Consider the following 24,995-nt stretch of genomic DNA (forward strand, 5'->3'; position numbering starts at 1 on the left):
TTCAAATTATTGAAACGACTGGAAGTAAGAATCGGTAATCATGATGTGCCTAAAAGACTAAAAATTTGGGCACAGTAAAACACCAGAAATATGGGGGGAAAAGAGAAATATATATTTGATTACCCGGGGAGCTGAGTGTATATGAAGATCCATATTTGAAAAGAAAAGTCCAATAATGGCACAAAGATCTGAACAACACCATACATCCCGTGGTATTCACTGTCGTCATGTAACAAAAAAGCTCAGCTCCAGAGCATCCCCACCCCCCTGGTTGGTCGGATTAATCAGCCTTTTCCGGTATTGATTGCAGCATGTACAAAGTCCTCGCAGCGGCTAATTCCGTCGGATAATACATCAGCCAAAACTCCAATTACGTCGAATGCCTCCTGCAGATCAGTAGCAGAGTTCATTTCCTCTAGCCATGTTAGCAACTCTTTCGAGAACCCGACCATTCCTTTTACGTTGTTAAGTCGCTCTTTCATCACCACCTCCCAACCTTCCAGGTTTTGGGTCTCGCTTTCCTCACCCGTTGCAGTGGCAGATGTAGATGTAGATGTTCCTTCTTTTGGGCAGGACGCAATATTTGGCAATTTTTTTACTTTGAAGAAATGTTGCAGTTGCTGAATCAGGCCAGTGTAGACTAGCATTGGCTTAATGGTAGCCAATAAATCATTGGCTTCTTCTGCCTCCGTGTTTGGGCTATTACTTCCTGATTCCATTTTAGATGTTGAACTGGCTGATGAGCGATTGGTTGACCTGCTATGAGTATGCTGCATGTACGCATGGAATATCCCACGCTGTAGGAATGCACGGCGATGAAGCAACCATGATTCATAAGACTCGGAAAGAAGCGAGTTCACCATCATAAACTGAACAGTTTCTTCAGTAGCAGCTGAAGGTTGTGATCCTGGAGAGAATGGTCGCAAGTCTCCAATGGACGAGGACAAATAGATTGAAACGGACTTAGCCATTGTAATACGTTGAGATGGGCTCCCTTGATCCAGTAGGTGACGAGCCATTTGAAGCATGAAAGGAAGGAACTTGGAATTGCTTTCTCTGCCACCACCCCTGCTTTCAGCACTGAATGATGCTCCAGTGGCAAATCGAGCCAACATCTACAGAAAAAAAAATAAAAACAGAAAACGTAAATCATAATAAGGGAGAAGCTAATTCAGGAAAGGAAAAGTTTCCAAGTGAACTAAAAAACAATTCACAACTGACAACAGGCAAGAACCATACCAGAACAATATCATAAGTCAAGAGCCGAAGTCGGTTTCCATCAGCACGACCAAGAGCATTTAGGTTATCCCAATGCTGGTCAACATAACGCATATACTGTGCTGACGGGACAGACGGACCTCTCACAGGGAACAAGGAATTGCAGAGGGATTCGTTGTTCCTGAGTGTTGCTCCTTCCCATTCTTTCTTTGGGATTTTCAAACCAGCATCTGTCCTTTTGGCCTCTTGATGGCACTGATAATGGATAATATTGAAGTAACTCACGGTCGTATAAACACACTCCCCACGACTACTTCCTGAAATCCCAACGCCCAGGTTAACCCTCTTGCTGTATGAATAGACACCCAGCAAGTCAGTAGGCCTCAAACTATAGCCCTCTCTGCACACCATGCATGCCAACCCATCCTCCTCTTCCTTTACATCTTCCAAACCTTCAAGAGCTGGTCTAGAGACAACGATTCGTTCACCACCATCTGAAGCCACCAGTTCCATTCCAAGTACCTGCATCATCCCCAAAAATGAATTGTCTTCACTGATAGTTTTAAAATCAGAAACCACGAAATATATACATAGATATATATATGAAAAATTCATAGGGAACATGCAAAAAATAATATATATGCTATCTAAAGCAAGCAAAACAAGAAAATGGAAAAAGTACAGAAACAAAGAACAAAATCATGAAATCGGAAAACCTTAATAGTTATTCTTTTTGTATGAATCCTATCAAACCACACTTTCAAACAATGCACAGCCAGCAAATTTTATGTTGCATAAACTTCCCACTCACAAAAATGTTCCCATTCCATATTTTCTATCTTCAAGACATGTTTATGACGAGGAATGTGTTCAAGAAATTTGCATCCTATGACAGTTGAAAATTCTACTGCAAAAAGAAATGGAGCTCTAATTCAAATTCTAGTGCCAAAAGGAAAATCATTTTCAAATTGATTTGAATAAATGATAAAAATCTCTAGGAGAACAAAATAATAAGTTAAACAAATACTGTATGAAAATACAATTATAAGCAAACGCATTAGAAAATATTAGATCAACAGTTCTTAAATCATGGAGTACAATGAGACAGCACCTGTAGCATATGTTCTCTGTTCTTCAAAGCAAGCCGCCTCATTTCATCCTTTGTGGCATGCCTTAACATTCGCACTTTATCCTCCAAGAATCCATCTCCATTTCCCTCCTTTTTAGAGAGAGTATCTAACAAGTTTTCAGCCCTTGCCCCAATCTCATTTTCTCCCGGAACTCTTTCCAGAGCATGAAGCACAGGTAAGATCCTTCCTTCATCAATACACCTCTGTGTAGCCAAATGCCCCATTGACAAACCCCTTAGCATAGACAATATAAGTGGAATGGAAGGACGTTTCAAGGAAAATGCCCATTCCATACTAGATCTGAAGCTGGCCTGTCCTGCAACAGCAAAACTATCTCTCAGGTGCTTAACTGCAAGGCCAGTAATGCCCTTTTCCAAAATAATATCCTTCAGCCTCTCCCCACAGGAACTTGTCTTCAGTGACTCTGAGACTCTAACGAAATTTTCCACAGTAAATCTCTGCTTGGCAGCTTGCTCAGAGATACTCTTATCCTCTGGATTGTCCTCGTGCTGTTTTTGCAATCGATCAAATTCATCCCAATCATTCAAGTATGGAGTGAAATGTTGGATGAGTGCATCCATAGCAGCAGGTTCACCATAGGTCAAGTAAGGCAAGATTCTAGCAACCATTTCAGTGTTCCTCTGCTGTTTGTTTGATTTCTTATAACCAAAAGGATGAGATAATCTCTCCAGGAACATGAGAACAATTTTTTTGGCCTGTTCGCCAGTACCAGTTTGTTCACTGGTGATGGTAAGAGCACTTTGTCCAATGCTAATACTTTCACTTTCATTCGCTTCAATTGTTAGACTCTCCACAATCAAAAGAATGCCTTCAGCTGACTCCATGGCATCCACAGAAAAGGCACGTCTTGCTGTTTCTAGAAGTAATCCGAGAGCTCCAAGCCTTAATAAAGCACGCCTGTTCTCTCTTATTTTGCAACAATGCATAAGAAGATTAAGAACTGCAACCAACTGCTCTTGGTTTGACTTGAAATTATCCCATATGCGCTGGTTCAAATAAGTTACGGTCAGACCATGAAAAATGGTTTGATCGACTTTAAATCAAAAAGAGAGTGACAGCTTAACTCTAATTATCCCAAATCTGGATACTTATTGAATGGAAATCCATACAACTGAATATAGAAGTAGACATACAAATGAAGGAAGCAAGGAAGTCGACTTCGAATATACCACTACATTGCAGCGTAGAATCTAGTAAATAGAATTTGAAACTGATTTTTTTCATTTTTTTCTTGAGAGAAATGAAACAAATAATTTTGCTTGCACAACTAATATGCTAATTAGCAGCACATTTTAATTACCAGTGAACATTAAAATTTAAAATTTCTCACCCAAATAATATTGAAACCCACTCGTGCAGCTTGGTGGCAAATTTTCAAGCCCACAAGCAAAGTGAGTACTGAAGTATCTTAAATTTGACATTAGTTGTAACTGAACCCAAGAGCTAGTATTATTAATTTATAAGTCTTAACATTTCCCCTCACTGGACATAGAAACTAATACAAAGCCAGCAAGTGGTTACTAATATTAACTGGAATGATATTCCTGTTTAAACACAAGACCTCTTGCTTAAAAGCTTAAAAGCTTTTAATTATCAATCACCATGTTCTTAAACTTCCTTGAAAAAGCATGTTCTTAAACTTAATTATCAAAATCATACTCTTAAACTTCCTTGAAAAAGCATGTTTTTTTTCTGTTTTAGCTTTCAAATACTATACTTCCAAAGGAAATTACAGAAAGACATTCCGACTAGAAGGGAGATAATTTATACCCAAAAAAAAAGAAAAAAAGAAAACTTCACGAAGAACTGAGAACTTTTTGTAACCACTTACTATGCAAGGCCTATGTGGTTGGTAAACTAAAAGTGCATGTATAGAGAACCAAGATAATTTCAAATGAAACTACAAAAAAATATTAAAGAAACAAAATGAAAATTGCCGGTTTATGTCATGGCAGTCATGAAAGACTGAAATACAAGAATTGGAAGGGGAAAAGAAAAGAAAAAGGAATATTAAGGTATAAACAAAAATTTAATCCGTGAGTTTAGGTTCAATGGGTTGAAATAGCAGTACTAAATCAGTAAGAACGCTTACCAGGAAATCGTACATTTAAAAACTAATTAGGTACTTTTCGACACTTGTTCCACTTTAGTACTCGGTGTATTATTTTATTTCAGCTATTGAACTTTCAAGAATTTTATTTTAATATTCCAAGCAAAAGACTAATTTGATCCCTTGTAGTTAATTTTATGGCAAACGTTTGACCAAAATCTTGATCTACCTTGAAACTTGCACCGACTATATCTACCTTCAAATACTTGTTCGCATGGGTGTATACTCACCAAGTAAATAACTCTTTAAAAAAAAAAAAAGAAAAAAAAAAAGAAAAGAAGGGTTGGACCAGGTTTTTATTAGATGTTTTATGAAAAATTAAGAAAACTGAAATATTATATTATATGTGATTTACGGACTAAAATAGAATGTGAAAATACAGAACTACAGTAAATATATTTTTAAAACAATCATCGCTCCACCATTTTGTGGTAAAACTAGAAGACTCAATAAACAAGGTATGAAGACAAGATAAAGAGATGATTAAAGGTCTGCTACACACACCTGGATCATGGCCAACAAAATTTCCAGTCCTCCATACTCACGAACTGCACCTGCTATTGCAAATTCCAACTCTGGATCTTGCGATTCCTCTCTGTCCTCCTCCAATTCCTTAATCATAGGTTCCGTTGCTTCACCATCTAGCCCCTGGATATAATATCCACCCCCAAGAAAATTAGAGGTATTACTAGGGAACTCACCGACAAATTTCTCTAACCAATATTTATTGAACTCTTCAACATGAAACTCAAATATAAGGATCCCATCGTAAGGACATAAGAAACATGGGGTGGTAAACATTATCCGAAAACTGGCATGGATTATTTAAACAAACCTGAAGCCGGTAAGTCACTGTCATAGGAGAAGAGTCTCTTGCAGCGGTGGCAGAAATTAATGCAGTATTAGATATGGCACTTGAAGACTGGTTAGACTTCTTCCACACTTGCTCATAGACTAGTGCTATACTCAAATCAAGAGCAATTATATTTCCAGCAACCAGCAACTCCATGCCGTAATCATCTTCAAGAAAACCAAGTAAATCCAATTGGTGACAAATTTTATTTTTGATATCACGCATTAAAGGACCAATCTCAGCACTGGAGTAAGGATTCTTTGTCATGGATCCCCTGATAAATTCTTCTTGCGTGTGTGCCTTGTTTAGAACCAAGAGGTACACTGGCTCTGGTTTTGAGGGAGAGATCAAATTGCAGAGCTGCTCTAGAATAAACTGCACATAATATTTCAAAGTAAGCTGCCAATCTACGTACTACTTCAAACAGAAAAATAGATGAATTAAAAAAGGTAAGGGCATATTTCTAGAAAGTGATATCTGGATATTTTACTAGAGTATATATGGCATAAATCATAGAAGATACTAATATTTTTATTTTACTCCCGTAAGATTAAAAATTTACTAGGGAGCAGAAGTCTATGAGGGAGTGCGCCTTAATTGGTTGACTAGTTTTCAAGATTAATCATACCAAACAAGTCCGCCCTTTCCTTTCTGCTCCATGGATTTGCAAGCCACAAATGCAGGCTCGAATAAATTGCTTCTTGTTCTCATTGCTTTCCAGCAGAAGGCTATCCAAGAGATCTTTCAAAAGCTGATTACAATCGCTAATCAATTTTGTCTTCTGTACTACCAAACCACGAATCACGATGAGAGCCTCAAGAACTTCAGAGAGTAGATTATCCCGCATGAATCTAGCAATAAGATCAAATTATATAAGCTTAAACAGAAGTAGTCTAGAAAGAAGATGCTTAAGGAAAGAAGTTAAACCTTGATCTAATGTTAGGGATCTCTAGAAATTTCCCAAGGAGCTCTATGAGCTTGTGAAGAATAAATCCCTGGGAAATATCAATGTGAAGGCTTCTCTCCAGAGACTCAACATTGCTTACTTCTTGGGAAATTAATTGGCAAATTGTACGTAAGCAACCTCTTACAGTCAAAAACAAGCGTGCGTCTTCTGAATCTACCATCTTGAAAAGTAATTCGAAGTATTCTGCAACACTCTCGCCAGCAGAAAGAGTTGCTGGCAACAGAGACACCAGTAAATCCAAAAGTCGAAATCGTCTTGATGAACTTTGAGCACAAAGCAAACTAATCAGCATACACATCTCTGATCTTATAGACTGGGAACAGGCACATAGCACAAGTTCTGTAACCCATGACCCTAGCTCAAAAGCTGACAGGTCACTTTTAGCATTTCTACATACAAACCGCTTCCACTTAAGAGCATACTTCAGGCACAAATAATCGCCTTTTTGTGTCCGATGTCTTTGAACTGTACCTTTGAACACCTGAGACACTTTGTACTGCCTTCTAACAAAGTCAAGATATGATGCTCCCTTTTCCCACTCTGCATAACTCAGCAATTGAATATCCTGAGTCCTTTGAGAAGAATCCCAATTATGTTCAAGTGATTCAGAAGCAGACTTACTCCCACTAACAGGTCCACTAGAAGATCCAGATATCTTTTTAGAATTTTCATCCTTATTTTGTGAAACAGATGTCAATTTTGCCATCCTCTGCTCCTTGTCTACAGTATCAGATTTAGGAGGAGTACAGGCTTGAGATATGATCCTCAGACATGGAAGAATGATGTGCTCAGCAATTGCTGGATGTTTGGCACCTGACTTAATGGATGAAAATAACAGCTGGAAAACAACTCGCAATCTAGCTTCCCAGAATTCATCAGCCAAAGAACAGACTTCAGAGAGCAGTGATAACTCCTCCCGAGTTGCCAATGCAATGTCCATAGAACGATGGTGTTCAAGGCAGTACATGACTTTCTTTTGGATTAGGTCGTTCAGCCCACTCACTGCATTTACATCACTCTCAGAGAAAGAACAAAGAACAGCCCTAGCTTGTATTCGAGCAGTTTTGGGCCCTTGATGAATATTATTCTCAAACAGCTCAGATAGTATACCCAGGTTAACAAGTTGCTTCTTTGAACTCCGATGCTTTGATAACACCTGCAATATCTCAAGACATTGAGTGACAAATGTTGTCGCACAACCATAGCAGTTATTAGGAGATCTAGAAATCACAAATCTTGAAGCCGGAAACCCATCATCAGTATGTTTCTGGTGCAAATATGTCATTAAAGCCCGACGAAGACCTTGAAGTGTCTGGACACTTTTACTGACAGAATCAAAGGCTGCTTTGCATTTTTCACCATACAAAACCCCAAGGAGAGCAATTTTACGGTTAATCTTGCATGATGGTCCTGGAAGTGAGACCATCATTTGCTGAACAGAATCCTTCTGTTGCGAGTCCATTTCATTCTCACCAATGCTTGAAACAATTTTTAGCAGGGGTTTCTTGTAGCCTAAGAGCTGCTGATATCTCCTGTGAGCATTTTCTGATTCAGATTCTATTGCAGCAAGACCTCTCTTCATATCTTCGTCGTTCTCCATATTATCAAATGTAAAACTTGGTTTTGCCATAAAATTAAATTCAAATCTTCCATACTTGCTGTATCCACATTCGTTGCATAAAAATGAGTCAAGGTTCTCATAATTTATGTTCCGGCATTGCCTACATTGATACGCATTTTCATGGCAATTGCTGCATATTCCATGCCTATCAGTGACTGGACGACTGCATCTAGGGCATTGCAAAGGTTCAAGGGACAAAGCCTGAAGATTTTCATAGAAAGAATCCAGCTCAATCATGAAATTACATGCAGTGATTGGAATGGGGAACTCTACTTTTAGTTCAGTCTGATTGAAAGCAAGATGGCAACTTTTAGCACGTTTCCACAAAGACCAATTATTTTTCAACTCCGATAAGTCAGCCACAGGTCGATTATTGTAGTACAGGTTCAAAACTTTCACAGATTTGGACTTCCGAGCATCGTGCACATTCATTATAACAGTTTGAATTGTGTAACTCCCTGTACATTTGACAATGATGCGGTTGTCAGTAAATTTTGTTTCAGATTTAAGACTCTCAAGTTTCATCCTGCTGTAAGGCACCTCAGGAGAACTGCAAGCGGCACAAGGTTCACTCTCTAGATAGTAACCATCAAACTCAACTAAACCACTTAAAGTATTGTACATGCGTGAATTTGGATGATTAGCTAACAGCTCATTTTGAGAGTGAAGTGTTTGATAAATTGATCGAATTACATCAGAGGTCAAGCATCTGTCCAGAAGTTCAGAACTCTGTTGCTTAGAAACAACATCAGGAACTTTTCCCAGCAACCATGTGACCAGTTCTGTATATTCAGCAATGTTCAGACCATACATAGGAAGAGTTTTAACCTTTTGCAAGAGAGCCATCAATAGAGTTTCTTTAAATGTCTGCTTTCCATGATGCCAAACACCACAAACAACACCTTTGGCCTCTGCCCGAATAGAGCTTGAATTCCATTCAAGAAGAAAGCAATCAATGAAATGGCTCAAGACATTGTTATCCTTTTCGACAAAGATATTCACCATGGCCTCCATATCCAAATAGGATTTCTCCAACGCAGAATCATTTCCATCTTCACCTTTTCTTTTCTTTCTTGAATCCACAGTTTGTGTACCAGATTTATTTGTACTTGTCCCAGCATCTCCTGCTTCAGATTTTTGTACAGAGTGGCCAATATCCTTTCCAGTATAAAAGGCGAGATTCAAAAGTTTGAGAGTCTGAATAACAGACTCTTCTCCAAAATAGAAAACACCATTCAGCAAAAATGGCAGTACATCTCCATGTCGTAAACAATATTTCTGCCAATTTCGAGGCCTTGCAGCAGCTACTTCAGCCATGGTTGTTAGGCATTTCACTATCTTTACGCTTCTCTCATATGACATTGGAATTTGAAAACCACCAACCTTGTTTATGTATTTGAAAAGTTTCTTTTCTTCAGTTGAAAACTGCCAAGAGTCTCGAATACTGTAATAGTGACTTTTGCTGCCGCAAATGTGGAGGAAAAGCCTTCTCGCATATCTTCTAACAAAGCTAGTATTGGGGTTGTTAATATAACTGCAAAGAACATCTTGATAGACATCCAACTTCAAATCCTTGCTGCTATAAATCTTAAAAGCCTTCTCCTTCTCCAATGTCTTGTCATATTTTTCTGGTCGAACCAACGTATAAACAAGACGAAAAGCATTTTCTAACAAGAGCCTGTGATAGTCTACAAAAAGATCTGTCCGGTGTGCTTTCGCGTAAGAATCTGAAAAGAATGGAGAAAAATTGCCAGCAGGGAGATCCTTACGAACTGTTAGCAGAGCTCCACATCCAGAACCATTAGTAAAACCATGTCCACTGTCATAATCAATTGAGGATGACTTGAAGACATGAACTAGCTGCTGCAGCACATCCATAAGATAATTTACAAAAGATTGTTGCCTAATAGAACCACAAGCACGAAGTAGTTGTGAAGTAAAGTCATTTTTTCCTTGATCATCCACTGAAGATTGTGCAGTTACTGAAGTAGATGGTGCAACCTGGGTTGAACTCTTGTCATGCGTATCTGCAGTAGTACTAGGCTTGGCACCTGGACCATCACTACCAGGCTGGTGCCAGTTTCTTAGCATCAGGGTGAAGAACATGAAAACAAGGATTGCAACTTCCCCAAAAGAAGTACGGGTTTTTGCTTCAAAGGGTTTGTTGAGATTAATCTCATCCAAAAACCATTTAATTAGTCTTTCCAAGTCCAAGTTTTCAGATTTCAAGCTGTTCATAAAAGGTCCGCCCATAGTGGAGGATAACCTGTAGAAAAGCTGCATAATAGGAACAGCCTGAACACCTGATGTTGTCTCCATCCATCCTTTTAACTGTTCGAGGAGCTCAGAGAGAAGCAAGGAATTAACAGTTTGTTTAGAAGCTGATATTGAAACTGGATCAGTCACTGAGGCAGAAAAATCCCCAGAATCAGCTGGCCCCAAAACATGAATTGATGACACCGGATTCTTCACGCTAATATCTGATCTTAATGATGTTAAGCTTGAATCATTGATATCTTCTGTGGAAAAGTGATATTCATTTCCATCTCCTAACGATTCCACTTCAATTGGGATGGCAGTCATAGGATGATCTCTAGAATGTGGTGAAGGAAGCCTGTCTGCATCAAGTACCTCATAACATGATTCGCATAAATCAAAATCAGGGCAAATTGTACAATGCCATCGTCGCCTCAGTATAGGAACTGTAGAGCAACCATCACAACAATATTGAACAGAAGAAGTGATAGAATCTTCTTCAATCATGACCTGTGGATGGGTACCAGTTGCTTCAGTGGATATAGGCGCAGACAATGGAATATCAGCACCATCATCAGTAGCTAACATTGTTTGCTTTGGAAATGGGACCTGTAGCAATCTTGAAGATATAGCCAGGCTGAAAAGAAAAGGGAAGGATAGAATCTTAAGTAAATACCTTGGAATAAAACTTCAGAATAAGAATAAAATTGAAGAAACAAAACCTGCTTGAAGTCTGAACAGCCTCACTAGAGGAAAACAGAAGTTTCTTAAATAGCACAACAGCAGGTGCAACAGAGTGTCTGCCAGTGTCTGGACCATGCAATGCCAGGCACTCAGCATAACAATAAATAAGTTCAACAGAGGAAATAACAATGTTGTTCAAAGTCTGAGTGTTGGGCTGCTCCAAGTCCAAAATTCCCCATAGGATTTGCATGAGTCCATCCACCACTTGAGAACCTACATTAGTAATTCTAATTATAAGGCAACCATAAAAAATATACACGACAAACATTCTACTTGCTTCTCTAATCGAGGGCCTACAGAACAATTTAACAACGCACATAAATTATCCCATCTACTTTACAATATTTTCAAAGGAAAATGCAGTGGAGGCACCATGTTTGAAGAAGGACAATAATTTAAAGTCCGGGAATAGACATGATGCTGGTTGAACATGGTTGGCAGTATGGAGCAAAGAATTGCAGCATCATGATACAACTGATCAGTTAACCCCTTTCTTGGATATAAATTTGAGGCTAAACTGGCATCCATCAGTTCAACCCAACAGGCAAGACAAACTAAAATGTATGATAACAAAATAAAGACCATTCCAATAGAATCTAGACACATTTGAACATTCAAAAAATAATGCCAGTTTATATATTGAAACTATAGATTCACCATAAGATGGATAAGTAGGCAAAAATCAGAGGACAATACAGAAAATGATATCGATAACTGCCATGGTATTATATGCTCTTACACAACAATAAGAATAGTAGAGTTTCTTGACTGATTTATCACAAAGCAAAGTGACCAAAGAGTATACACCAAGAAGGCTTTATTTTGGGTTATTGGGAAAGAGAGAAATCAAAGGTTTTTTTTTTTTTTTTTTTTTTTTTTGGACAAAGGGCAAACCTTTGAAGTGTTCAAATCTCTGTATTTATTATTCAATTTCTTGTAAATTGTCAAATGTCTTTGCTTGATATGGCTACGCTTCCATTTCGTCTAATTGGGAAAACCTTTTGTAATCATCATGAATTATTCGTCCATTTTACAAGTTACATACACCAATGAAATTGTCTTTCATAAGAAAAATAAAGCAAGGAGACCTATAATAAAGTGAACAAAATCACTCCCATCCAAGGGTTTTGGTTTAGTTTGATTTGAAGTAGATAATAATAATCTAGACTGTAATCCATCTCACTTCACAGCCCACTTTGGCTGACCATTGACATGAAATGTTAAAAAAAAGTTCCTAGACCTCAAATTTTCACGATAGAGTTTAGATTATCAAAAAATTTGAGCCAAAAAATAAAGTATAAATACCGTTTCTTTCCAGAAAACAAGCCAAATTAGATCTACGATGCAGGGCAATCTTAGAAACTGCATGCATTTGTGATGTAAATTCTTCAATAATCCATCCTGCTGCAGCATCTCCAACTCCAAGCCTAGAGGAAAGCAGTGATGCTGATTTCACCACACCAGTCAGACGCATGGTGTCCTTCACCTGATTATGAGGGGAAAAATTTTAAGTTCAAAATAATTTATCTCAATACAAGTAAAATTTCCATTTAAACTATTACTTGGTAGTATATCTCTTTTTTTGGGAAGATAGCTTGCAGGACACGACAAGCAGCAGACTGCAACAAGGGCTCCCGATCACTTTCATATATTGTTTCTAATAATTGCTTGCACTTCAGTTTATCCAGCTCCTGATTCACATCATCAAGTTTTGGGCATCCTTGTGATCTACGAAGCAAATAATAACTAGACAAGACCTTCAGACCATCTGCTAACACCTGCTGCTGAATAGGAGCACATTGAATGGATCGCCTCTTTTTTCCAGATTTGGCAACCAAGGAATTGGAACCAAGTGCACGTGCCTCCATGTCCAGAATAGCATCCAATTTTTCTTTCCAACCAAATTCATCTTTTGCTCGACCATACACTTCAAGAGAGTCTATCCTAGGAAGTGCAGTACCATTGAATGCTGGCCCAACAGTTATAGTAAATTCTTCATCAGCAAGGAGAGACTCAGCAACAGTAAATGGTATATCATACCATGATCGCATGCCCTCGTCTAATTTTATGACTCTCTGGAATATAGATATCTCTGAAGGTATATGGTTAGCGGACATATTACCAACATGGATGCGGAATCCAACCATAACAATATCGGGGTTGGAATTAGAGACAGTGATCTGAGTAGGGAAAGAACAGTTTATGGTTAGAGAGGGATTCAATCAGAGAGAATTATTAATTTACAAAAATCCATCCTGTTGTGTTATTGTGCAGCTAAAAATACAAACCAATTTCTCGTGAACTTGACATGTTCTCACATGAGGAAATGATGTATGGTTCAGAAAAAGAATTAACACATTTCTATAAACGTATTTCATAGACCAATGGACTAAACCACAGTAAGAGACTTTCTTTGCAATCTATCAGTAGAGTTCAAGCCTCCCAAACGTAAAATTCAAATTGAAATATCAATGCTTCCTAGACTTCCAACAATCAGGGTGAAACTAGCTTTCAAAGTACTGTTTAGTCGTTTTTAATTATTGTAAGCAAAACTAATAAGCTGACATGCTGTTGTGAAGATTATCCAACTTGATGTAGGTTGGATTGTGTTGAGGTACAAACATAGGTTATTTGAGGTGGTTAAATAGTCAACCGACTTAACCCAAAAACTCTGGTTGATTTAAGAAACCCCTTCAATCCAGCCTAGCCAACCCAGAAATACACCTAATTATAGATGACAAAACTATACAATAAATATTATTATTAATAACTAATCAGTTAACTGACAATTTTAACCTGTGGTGAATTTTATAACATTACCAAGCATTTCAGGACCTCAATTTCATACTGATACTTCGCAATGGTCCCAAGCAAAAATACCAAAGATTACAAGTACTGTCTATTTAGCAACTACTTTACACATAAAAGGGACCAATGGATGCTATATGCTGCAAATTTGCAATCCATCTAGTCCAACCTACCTTTCTACGTTTCACTTTTATTCTATCCACATAAACCCTAGTTGGCGTTGCTAAAAGGGACCAAGGAGCAAAGGAAAAACTATCACAAGTAGGGTAAAAGAGGTCAGTGCATAACCCTGGACATCTACTTTGCGTAGGTTATCAATTAAAGGGCCATCTCATTTGTTTGCAATTGGTTAGGGTATTTCATCTCTCAGTTGATCCCTGAGCTCTTAACAATCAAACCACCAGGAACCAACACTGTTTCTTTCTTTGCCATATTGCTCATCTGCATCATGAATCCGTTGTAAATTTTTTAGGATGTGTTGGTATCTGTAATGCAGCCAATGACAAGTTTGAAGAATTAAGGTTCTGCTTCTTGATCATTAAGGTTCCTAGGTCAGACTGATTAAAATCCGGAACATCTAAGAACCAACCCAGAGAAGTTGAAATATAAATTATATAGAATGGAGCTAAACCAAGAAACAGAAATAGAAGTCATTTGATCTGAAACAATAGAGAGATTTTCGTCAAGAAAAAACCTTTCATAAATCCAAATTTCAAAGGAAAGCTCAAATAAAGTTGAGCCAATGGACTTTAGCTTGCATTTCAAACAGATGAGGTAACCTCCCAGGAGAAAGAAAAGTGAGCTATTTGTGTTCTGGGGAAAGGTAACTATCGAAACTCCAAGAAGATAGATGCTCAAATCCGAGAAGCCATATGACAGTGAAAAAGGAGGTGCTTCTAGGAAAGTACTGTTCGTGTTTCTAGGAAAGTAATTATCTCATCTGAAAGAAATTTCATCCCAAATGGTTATAAAAAGATAAAATAAGAAATCATAGCAACAGCAAAAACGCATAATCCTGTTCTATGTTTCGTTGATTTAGATTTAAAATAACCAAGTAGGCATTGAAATGCACACTTGTGTGCAAGGAAACAATACCTTGAAATCTGAAGAGCTGGGACTCTCGAGGAAACCATCCTCGGATGCCAAACTTTGTTTGGCTCCTTCAGAATCACCATTTCGAATAGCATCTCCTCCCAATCTCACATCTGCGGTGATGCAAACAGTCTTCTCAAAAAAATCAAGCGGGAATTCTGGATTTGCACTGGCATAAACCTTGTTATTGAGAATGCCAGAACCCAACTTCTTGATTTTTTCTGCAGTAGCGTTTGCACTAGCATCCACTCCAACTGTGGTGTGCGTGTATATTTGAAGGCTGCCATCATCATGTAGTAGAAGACAATGTATTTTATCTTTTGACAAAGGCTTATATGCAGTTATGCCAACTAATGGAAAAGAAGAACCTCCTGCATGTCTCAAGTTTTGCGCATAAATCTCATGAGCCCCCATAGATATAGCCAAAGCAGAATTTGATTTGACACTTGAAAAGCAAACAAATAACCCACTGCCAGCAAATAACTCCTTCCAACGGTATAATCCAGCAGGCCGGAGTTTTCTGTCTTGATCCTCTTCGTATATAACTGATATCTCAGACAATTTTGTTGCATCAGGGCTCATCTGACCAACCAATGTGGTGCCATCGGCATATGCAACAAATAATAATTTGTAACATGAAGAAAAGTACAGTGACAATCCCTTTGCACTCATTTCTCTGCCCTGAATGTGAATGGTCTCCTTCAAGAGTGTAGCTCCAACATTTCCCAGCACTGACAGCTCAAATCTGAATATTCTTCCATTTTCTGAAAGAACAATAAGAAACATCCTTCCCTGTGAAGCTGTGAACAGTGTAGCATCAACTACCATGTCATCTGGCAACGTGAAGTAGTGCATTGGACTAATATTATCCAGGGAAAGATCATATATTTTCACAAACTTATTTGTAACCACCATTAGTTGGACTTGAGACCCTGGAACCCATTCCATTCGTTTAATATGAGCACCTTGCAGAGCTAGTTCAATGGCAAGCCGGTCGACGACTTCACCACGGTGGTTCAAAGTCAAGACTTGGAAATCTTCAAAGCCTGCCACAGCAAGATAGTTCTCTGTTGTGGGATTAAAAGCAAGGTGTACAATTTCAAAACGAACAACGTTTTTAGAAAGTGGCTTAACATTAGTCTTGTCTGCCGTCATGGGTGCAACTGTGGCCTGTTCTATTAACTGCCTAACGTCAAAAATAGACACTTTATCACCTTCACCAACAGCAAGACGACCTCTGATGCTGACACTGAGTAAAGATTTCACAAGAGATCCACTGGCTAGATGTGATTTGAGCTCCTTCGCATTTGCATATTCTGCCTTAATCTTAAGATCCAAGGACCCCCCTTTATATGCCTTTTTCAATTGCAAGAGATCAAGCCCATATGAAAGCACCTTGTCTTTACCCAGAATAATTTTCTTGTCCTTTGAAAGGTCTGGGTCCCTTTGGTTAGTAATAGAAGGCAATAAACACGAGCAAAGCTCAAGCATCCTTCCTTCAACATCCAGTTTCTCAAGTAAAACAGAAACTCCATCAAGAAGCTCCCTAGGAACAGCGGGTTTGAGGCACTTATCTGTGTCTGGAACCACATCATCTTCCAGATCAGATTCACTTTCAGGAAGTTGATCTCCCTCCTCACAGAAAGGCAGGAAGCACTGAAAGTTACTGGCACCACGTACAGGGGTACTGCCATGTCCGGTAAACTTGCGAGGCTTTAAACATTGGCAACTGCTGCCCCTAACACCCCCAGCACCACAGTCACAAAAGAAGCGACTAGACCGGGAATAAACAACACGATGACCACGATGACAGACTTTTGCACACACAGAACAACATCCCTTCGAGACAGTAAGATCACAGGTATAACAAAAGTACCAGTGTTGTTCCATGAAATTGCTGCCACTGGAAGTAAATGTGCAGACTTTTGAAGCAAGTGCCCTTTCACTGTTTGTGTCCTCATCCTCATCCTTGTCTAGACTAGCTACCTCACCATCGGAAGTTCCATCATCCTCATCTTCCTCACCAGAAGTTGCATCACATTCAAAAGATGCACGCCCGTCTTCTTGATTGGAAGAAAGAACCAATGTCTCCGAATTCTTCCTAGGCCCCACTGACTTGGAAGAAAGAGGTCCAATTTCAGGTGCATACCTTGATAGGGGTTTGCCGGAGGCTCTCTCAAAAACATTCTTACCAGATCCACTCTCAATCAAGATCATTTCAAGAAAACTAAAGAGATACTTCAGCCCTGGAAGCAGGCGCTCATCGCTAGCCAATTTTTCCATCAATACGAGAATCCTCTCCAAAAGTAGTTTCATTGACTTCTCCCCTCTCAATAGCTGAACAACAAAATGGAAATAGGAATTAGCAACACTGATATCAAATCGCAAAAATGCCAGGTCAAGGGATACAAGTGCAGCCTCAAAGATGTGACTCTGCAGTTGAAGTGCCAGAGGTTCTGAGGGTGATGATATGAGACAAAATACAAAATTCATGGATGATTCTCTAAGAGAAATAGAAGATCCTTTCACATTGACTCCGCTTGAATCCTTGGCCACTGAACCCAAAATCCTCTTCTCCAACCATTTCGACAGGCCATGCAAATCCATACTAAGGAATTTATTTTGTATTTCCAGTTTAAGTTTGGGGCATGGCTCTCCAGATAAGAGTTCCACAAAGAAACCAAGAACCTTCAAGTTAACTAATTCAGAGCAACAGTTGTCTAAGGAGTCCAGAAGAACCAACAAATTACCATGTTGAGATCCATAAAACTCCCTAACCTGCTCTGGGACAACTTCAGCACCAAAATAAAATTGGAAAACGGAAGACTTTGAAGCATCTTTACGGAGGTTGTCAATGATATCTGTAGCCTTAACAATTACCCATTCATGAATAGTGCTATCACTTGCCCCACTCATATTAATGTGTCTTAAGTACCCCTCAAGCTGTTTCAACAGAAACAGAACCCCATAAGCACATCCTTCCAATTCCACACTCAAACTCTGATATATACCTTCACATAGCCCATGAACTTTTTCAAAGGTTTTGTCAAATTTTATAGTCATTACTGCATCAAGAATCCCATGAGTCACCTCAGTCTCCAAAATGATATTACGTTTAACATCTACTATCCCCAGCAGCCCAGCTAAAACAGAAATAATCCTTCCTATGCTAAGGACACAAGAAAGTAGAATTCCACTGGAAGTTTCCAAATGAGAGGGAAAGCCGTGAAACATCGATTCCCAAGAGGCCCTTGATAAGAACCCAAGGGCTCTTTTGTCAACTATTTCGTCCAACCTAGACATGAGCTTAAAAACAGACTCCAATACGCAAGATGTTGTCCCATAGTTCTCAAGGGCCTTGTTCTGGACACATCTATCAAATTCAGAATGTTTAAAGAGCAAGAGAGGGGAAAACTCAGAAGCATGATCATTAGTACTACTAAGAGTGGCAACAAAAGCTTTCTGATAAACTTGTAAATACATGCTCAATACAGATGACAACTCCCTGATTAAAATTGAAACTTGGTTATCGGTAATCACCGAGGAAATTAAACTTCCAGCTAAATTGGCCTGCTCAATATCTGTAACAGCAATATCTGTCAAGAAAGAACCCACCGTAGGAATCGTATTCTTACTGCAGTATCTCAATATCCCAACGCTGAGGAAGGAAAGAATCAGAGATAGCCATGCTCCGTTTCTTAAAAAACTCCAGCCCAAAGCTTTGAAGTCCTCCAAGATACTCCCACCATGCAAACGCCGAAGCAAACCAATCACAACTTGAGGAAACTTCATGCTCTCGCCAATAATATCACTATGATCTAGAAGTAAATAACTGAAGTAGAAGAAGCATGTGGTATTAGAAATGTCCAGAGTCTCTGGGTCGCTCCATAACGAGCCTCCATGTGACAAAGCATTCCCATAAGGAAAATCCCAACAGAGAACAAAAATATATCTTTCAATGATCAGGTCTTCAACCGTAACAGCTTGTTTACCATTCCAGAACCCCAAAATCCATGAGAATGTAGAAAAGATCTCACCGGGATTGAACCACGGACATTCGATTGTCAAATCATGCTGCCGTAGTGAAGCAGGAAATGAAGAAATATCAATCAACTGGTTGATTAAACCATTAAAGAAGGGCTCCGATTCCATGGATGAACCAATTATATTCTTAGCAACATTTGCTCCCCAAGATGATAAATGATCATTCACTGTGTAAGGAAAACTAGAGGAAAATGCAGGAGCATCCCTCAACTTAGATCGAAAATCAAAAAGCAACGAAGAGGAACATGTATGAGGGTGAAAAATAACGTAGCGAAGTACTATAATCAACCTTGAAACTAATAAACCCCACATTGACAATTCTGTACTGTTAGAAAATGTGGACGGAGCATCAATCGTCCTAATGGAAGAAAAAATTAAGCTCGAAATTTCTCTTTTTTCTTCTTCAGAAGATAAGTGAAATGCCACAAGAAGAATTTCAATATGAAAGACAGAGGGAAGAGTCCCAATAAATTCCTGGAGGCTGGAATTACTTAAGGAAATAGTTTTGGCCTTCTCAGCGATAAATTCCACAAATTGCCTGTATATTTGGGTCCTCAATTGTGTCCCAGCAGTACCAGTTCTACAGAAAAGGGTGTTCGCCAGTAAGCTTAGGGTCTGATCATTGTAAACAACGTTTCCATTTTCAGCATTCAAAATTTTCTTCACAAGGTACTCTTCAAGATAATCTGGCAATACATGACGTGTGAGAAGACCATGCAACAACCTGTAACAAATTTCATGGATGTGGCCAGATTTCTTCTCATCGTGTGCAGGTACACAACTAGCAGAAGATCGGTCATCAGAATAGAATCCCTCACAGTTAAGTAAGGAAATCAATATATCAATATGATTCTGATCAAGTTTATTGCAACCATCATCAAAAACAGATGCACTCCATTCAGGAGAAAATATGCATTGCTTGATAAAGCTCAGTAGTTCTTTAGCAGCTTGGAGAAGCAGATTGCAAAAGCTAGAGGTAGAATTGACAGCAAGATGATGTAAATCATATCCATCTACAGATCCAACAGAGCGGCCACTCTCAGAGAAGAGGTCCCCAAACAGTGCTTCATCTTCATGACAAACAGAAGTTTCTTGTTCAACCGTGCTACTGCTCTTCATGCAACTGGATAACGATCGCTCTATTTTTGGTCTTAATCTCACTCCTTCAGAATAAAGAAAGAAGAGGAGATGCATCAAATCATCCATCCATTGTTTTGACGGAGGGAATATCATTCTCAAAATTTCTTCTACTGTATAATTCTTTTGCAAAGGAACAATCTCCAAACGAGCATGGCATTTAGGTATTTCCACTGATAAATCAGCAAGAGTGCTCGTGTGATGCATTTCAAGATCGTTAAAACTGAAAGCATGATATTTATGCCCCTTAAGATCTTGTATGAGTTTAATTATGACCATAACACTCCGAGGAAAGTAAACCAGGGGAGGCTTCAGGTTTGCAATAGATGCATCATGCCGCCAAACAGAGGAACTCAGATTATCCAATATGGAAGCCACTATACATGTTTGGATGTTCACACAAACATAGCTGTTGCGAAATACAACCTTCACTAGCTCCAAATATTCTTCCAGGAGTAACAAAATGGTGTTCTCAAAACTACCCTCGACTATAGCATGACTATTTGCAAACTCAAAACATAGTCCAAACAAGCAAGGCAATGAGTTGGCAAACAGTGCAAATGCCTGCATCAGTTTAGCATCATATTCAATACACGGAAATTTCTTTGAGAGTTCCGTAAGAAGCTTTAATATCCTCAAACTACATGAAAGTCTCTTCCGAAAACTTGTACTTCCTGTCTTCTCATCAAGCACATCTGGGAGTATTACCAATTCTTTACAGATCAAAATCAAACGTTGGATGCATGCCAAATGCGTGATTGCCCAATGTTGGCAAAAGAGAATCAACTTGTTTATGTCTTCAAGGAATGTCGGCTCACTGAACCCAGATTCAGTGGTCAGCTGATCAGCTTGCACGCATTCAGCAGCTATTGTCATTAAAAGCCTTCCTACCTGCTTTTCTTCTCTGGAGCAACAGACTCCTTCTAGAACAATACAAGAAAAACAAACTTTGAGGAAAAACTAATATTAATGCATAAGGCATGTTCCAATTAAGTCATTTAAATTTAAAAGATACCTGCAAATCCACATTCAATGTGATTATCGAACTCTATAGAAACATCACAGTCTGCACCAGTAAATTTCAACAACTCTATAAGACCTTTCTTGGCGCAAAGCTGTGCACAGTCAGATACTTTATCCATCCCATCAACCAAAATTGTCTCCATAATCAGTAACATATTATTCTGCAGAAGATGCCAAAGGGTAGTTTATATAATACAAAAACAATGTATATACATGAAAGTTGAAATAGAAGAAGAATGGAAACATAAAAAACAAACACTCAAAATAAGAAATTTGCTTGCTGGTAATATAAATCTTAAAATTAATGCACAAGAATGAATATGAAGTAAACTTCCATAAATCAAGATGGTTAATATCAAAACGAGGGTTAATACTTGTGCACAATGTCATGAAAATATCAACAAAATGTTGATTGTGATAGAAACAAAATTGTTACTAGAAAAATAAAATAAAAGAAACAATAATGTTTAACTATTACTACATCATCTCAAACTTCATACCTCTACATCATCTCAAACTTGACACCATCTTTCTGTATTCAAGTCACAAGCTCATTGCCAAGATACATCAACCAACTTTTTCAAAGTAAGATTAGCACATATTTAAACCTCAAAATTAAAATACTTTTTCCAGCATTTTTCTCTATTACATAATATTTTCTCCTCTCATTTTTTTCCCTTTCTTTATATCTATATTGTCTCGCTCTCTTTATTTTCATATTCCCCTCTTTCTCTCATTCTTTTGTAAAATTTGTTTTTTAACTTCTGTAATTTTATAATGATATAATTCTATAGTCATGGATGGTTTGTGTTAAAAATATAACACTTTATAGCTAAATAAAGCAACTTTTAACACTTCCATTAATTAAATCAAACCATTTGTATCAACTTCCACCGTTCAAATGCTTCTACTCAAAATAAACTCCAACGTCCACATTGCTTAGAAATCCTTGGAATTATAAACTACAAGCAAAAAATAAATAAATAAATAACAGCTTCTGTTTTCAATCCACGTACAGATGGTTTTTTCCTTCCATACCCCCAAGAAAGGCCAGCTGAATGAGATAATAATATAGCATATTCTATGAAAAACAGAAAGTTTTATTAAGACAATTAGGAATTGTATGATAAAAACGTTACTTTCTACCATATCAGCAAAAAGGAACCTTTACATAATTTCGTAACTAATAACTTGCTTTTTAAGTTTCTCATGCCAATGAGGTTAGTGCGTTTGCATGTTAAGGAGAAGAAAAAAAGTGGTGGTAATTATGAATAGTAAATTTCGCTATTGTACTTTGAACACTGTGCCTATGTAATACAAACGCATTTCAAAATAAGAAAATATCTGAAACTTCAAAAGCTTTAATTCTATCCCTAAACTTTGTCCTTTTTAGTCCTTCTTGTCAACACCAGCTGACAAATGCTAACGTGACAATCCAACAAGATAAAATTTTCACGAGGTAGTAAACAGGCAGTGAGTTTGATGCTATTGCACTTGGTCTTAATTTTAACCCATCAAACCGAATCGTCTAACCCAACGACCAATTCTTGTATATAACCATTCTTTTGTAATAGTCCAACCACATGTCAAATCAGACCACCTTCTCCAAAATTTATCTAACGGAATGACACAAACACTTCGTCAATTAGTATTACTGATAGGGACTCAGAATAAGCATAATTTAAATCTCGGTATGTACTATTTGAAGTCCAAGACTAAGTAGACACAATAACAAAAACAAATTTTATAATTTGACTTGATGATATAATAAATATCAAGTTTCAACAAGAGTAATAGATATAACATTCAGTGGAACATTTAATATCCCGACTCAGTCAAACGTGAGAATACATAACAAATACTCAGCCAATAGGATATGAAAAGAAAATTTGACACACAAGAAGTGCAATAAAAGAAAATGAAATTAAGTGATATAAAGTAAAAAACGAATACAGAAGGCCAAAAATAAGAAGCAAATTCAACTTGAGAATACATTAAAGCACAAACAAATCATGGCTCGAGATGTACTTCCATAGAGGGAGACAGGTATCCTACAGAACTCATGTGAGGTGAGTAAAAGAAAGCAATGATGAACCCATCCCTCCCACATAATTTAGACACTACCAAGAAGCAACAAACCTGAATACTAAAGTCATCGCACTTAAACTCTGATTTCTCCAAGTAACAGAAAAGCAACTCGAGTGACTTTTTAATAACCGCAACAACTATAGCTTCAGCTTGATCCACTGTCGAGGCAAATGCATCAAAGACAACATGCATCAATTGAATACCATATCACCAACCGAAATCCATTTCCCGCGAAAATAAAGAAATATTCAAGAAGATGAAGTCCGAGAGTCAAGAAACAAAGCCGCAATTTCTTTTTAAAAAATTTGAAACTCAAATAGCAGCAAATTGCTTACACAATTTACGCATTCATAATTTTAGTATTTTTACAAAAGAAATAAATGGTTGAGTTAGAAGCACTTAAATTCTATTCGTAATGAGTTTCCAATCCTAAAAGGATCGAGATATTCAAGACATTACGTTTAATAAAATTGCACGAGTAATCCAAATTTTAAAAAATGAAAAGAAAAAAAAAACGCGTCTACAAGAAAACAGATACCGAAAAACACATTTCTCAATCGAAAAAAGCTCGGGAGTGAAGCAAAGCGTACCGGTCAGGGCTCGAGAAGCAGAAGCAATTGCATGAGCAATTGAACAAACAGCTTGGATCTGAGAATCATTCCACGACTGAAAAGCAAGCTTCCCGTCACCAAGGTCCCGAAGGCCGGCCTTGAGAATCGAATAGAATTGACGAAGGCCGAGTTTGAACGAAGAATCATCGGAGCGAAGAAGCTGGAGGAGATCGGAGGAAGAAAAAGGCTTCTTGGTATTGGCACTGCTGCTGGAATCGTCAAGGAATATAGTGTCTATGAGCTTGACGAGACTCTGCTCCGCCATGAGCAGTGGCGCCCAAAGGCCAGGACGATCAGAACTGAAAACTTGGAGAAGAAGAAGAAGAAGAAGAAAGAAGGAAGAATAGAGGAGAAAGAAGAAACGAATTTCTGTGTTGTAATTATAAATAGTAATATCCCAGAGGGGTTTTGTGAGAATAAAATTTCTTTATTATTAATTTTATAAATAGCTTTTTCAATTACTCTCAATTATTAACATAAAAATAGTTAATTAAATAAAATTAGAATTTAGTTGTTATTCAGTTTTTAATTTTTAAAAATTTATTAAACACAAAAATATAATAAAGTGTACATTCAGAATAAATGCTCTGCTTTTATTTGACAGTGAGTCCTTCACCTTTTTTTTTTTTTTTACCAAATTACGATAATATTATTTTTGTTTTATAATGTAACTTAAAAAATAATAATCATAATCAAGTTTTCAATTTCCAAATATTTGAAGGACTAAAATGCAAAATTTCAAAATTGGAGATATTCGAATGAAATTAAATATTGGGATTGACGACTTGAGTAGATGAGTAATAGATGGCTATTAGTGGACATACATATTTTGATCGTATACGACAAGAGAATGAAAATCGGATTATGAGCTCGTACGGGTTGATTGAACTAGAACTAAGACTCTTTCAGCATTGATAAGTTCAAAGGAGCGGGCTAAGTCTTGATCTCGGTATTTTTATGGTCGGTGACCTAAAAAAGAAAATCTAGGTTATCGAAGTTCAATGTCTACTCGAGAACCTACAAACGAGCTGTTTATTGAGTAATTTTATATGCTTAGCTAACAACAAGGGGTGTTTTGGAGTTGTGTGGCTATGGAGGCTGGTATCAAATAAGCGTGAACAGTTGAGTCGTAAGAGTTGGTGTCAAATAGGAAACTCTTCTAACGAAATGTGGTTTATGGATGAACCGAGATGAAAGTTAATGAACACATGACACACGAGTCAGAAAAAGATGCTTGCAAGGAACCACTCATGTACACCAAACTCGACTCGT

General features: G+C 37.9%; 1 protein-coding gene across 2 annotated transcripts; it reads right to left on the minus strand.

Moving 5' to 3' along the window:
- Positions 1–46: 46 nt before the first annotated feature.
- On the minus strand, positions 47–24,085 carry LOC111445189 (auxin transport protein BIG-like). Of its 2 annotated transcripts, none has more exons than XM_023083432.1 (14): positions 23,703–24,085; positions 23,164–23,270; positions 21,017–21,185; positions 14,824–20,921; positions 12,483–13,100; positions 12,226–12,406; positions 10,899–11,133; positions 6,260–10,813; positions 5,961–6,183; positions 5,315–5,707; positions 4,984–5,127; positions 2,330–3,355; positions 1,240–1,740; positions 47–1,115 (listed from the first exon to the last, which is right to left on the minus strand). In XM_023083432.1, exons 1-14 carry the CDS (start codon positions 23,986–23,988, stop codon positions 285–287), a joined length of 15,366 nt encoding a protein of 5,121 aa, XP_022939200.1. In that variant the 5' UTR covers positions 23,989–24,085; the 3' UTR covers positions 47–284. The 2 variants fall into 2 exon arrangements, with proteins under 2 accessions (XP_022939200.1, XP_022939199.1); XM_023083431.1 differs by having other exon boundaries at positions 14,824–20,924.
- Positions 24,086–24,995: the final 910 nt, after the last annotated feature.

This window comes from Cucurbita moschata, unplaced genomic scaffold, assembly GCF_002738365.1.
Source record: "Cucurbita moschata cultivar Rifu unplaced genomic scaffold, Cmos_1.0 Cmo_Scf00007, whole genome shotgun sequence".
NCBI classification, from domain to species: domain Eukaryota; kingdom Viridiplantae; phylum Streptophyta; class Magnoliopsida; order Cucurbitales; family Cucurbitaceae; genus Cucurbita; species Cucurbita moschata.

Coding starts and splice junctions, on each gene's coding strand:
- LOC111445189 (XM_023083431.1), bottom strand. CDS start 23,988: ATGGCGGAGCAGAGTCTCGTCAAGCTCATAGACACTATATTCCTTGAC. Junction 12,407..12,482: donor AAAAAGAGATATACTACCAA/GTAATAGTTTAA, acceptor CCTCATAATCAG/GTGAAGGACACCATGCGTCT. Junction 1,116..1,239: donor TGACTTATGATATTGTTCTG/GTATGGTTCTTG, acceptor TTTTTTCTGTAG/ATGTTGGCTCGATTTGCCAC.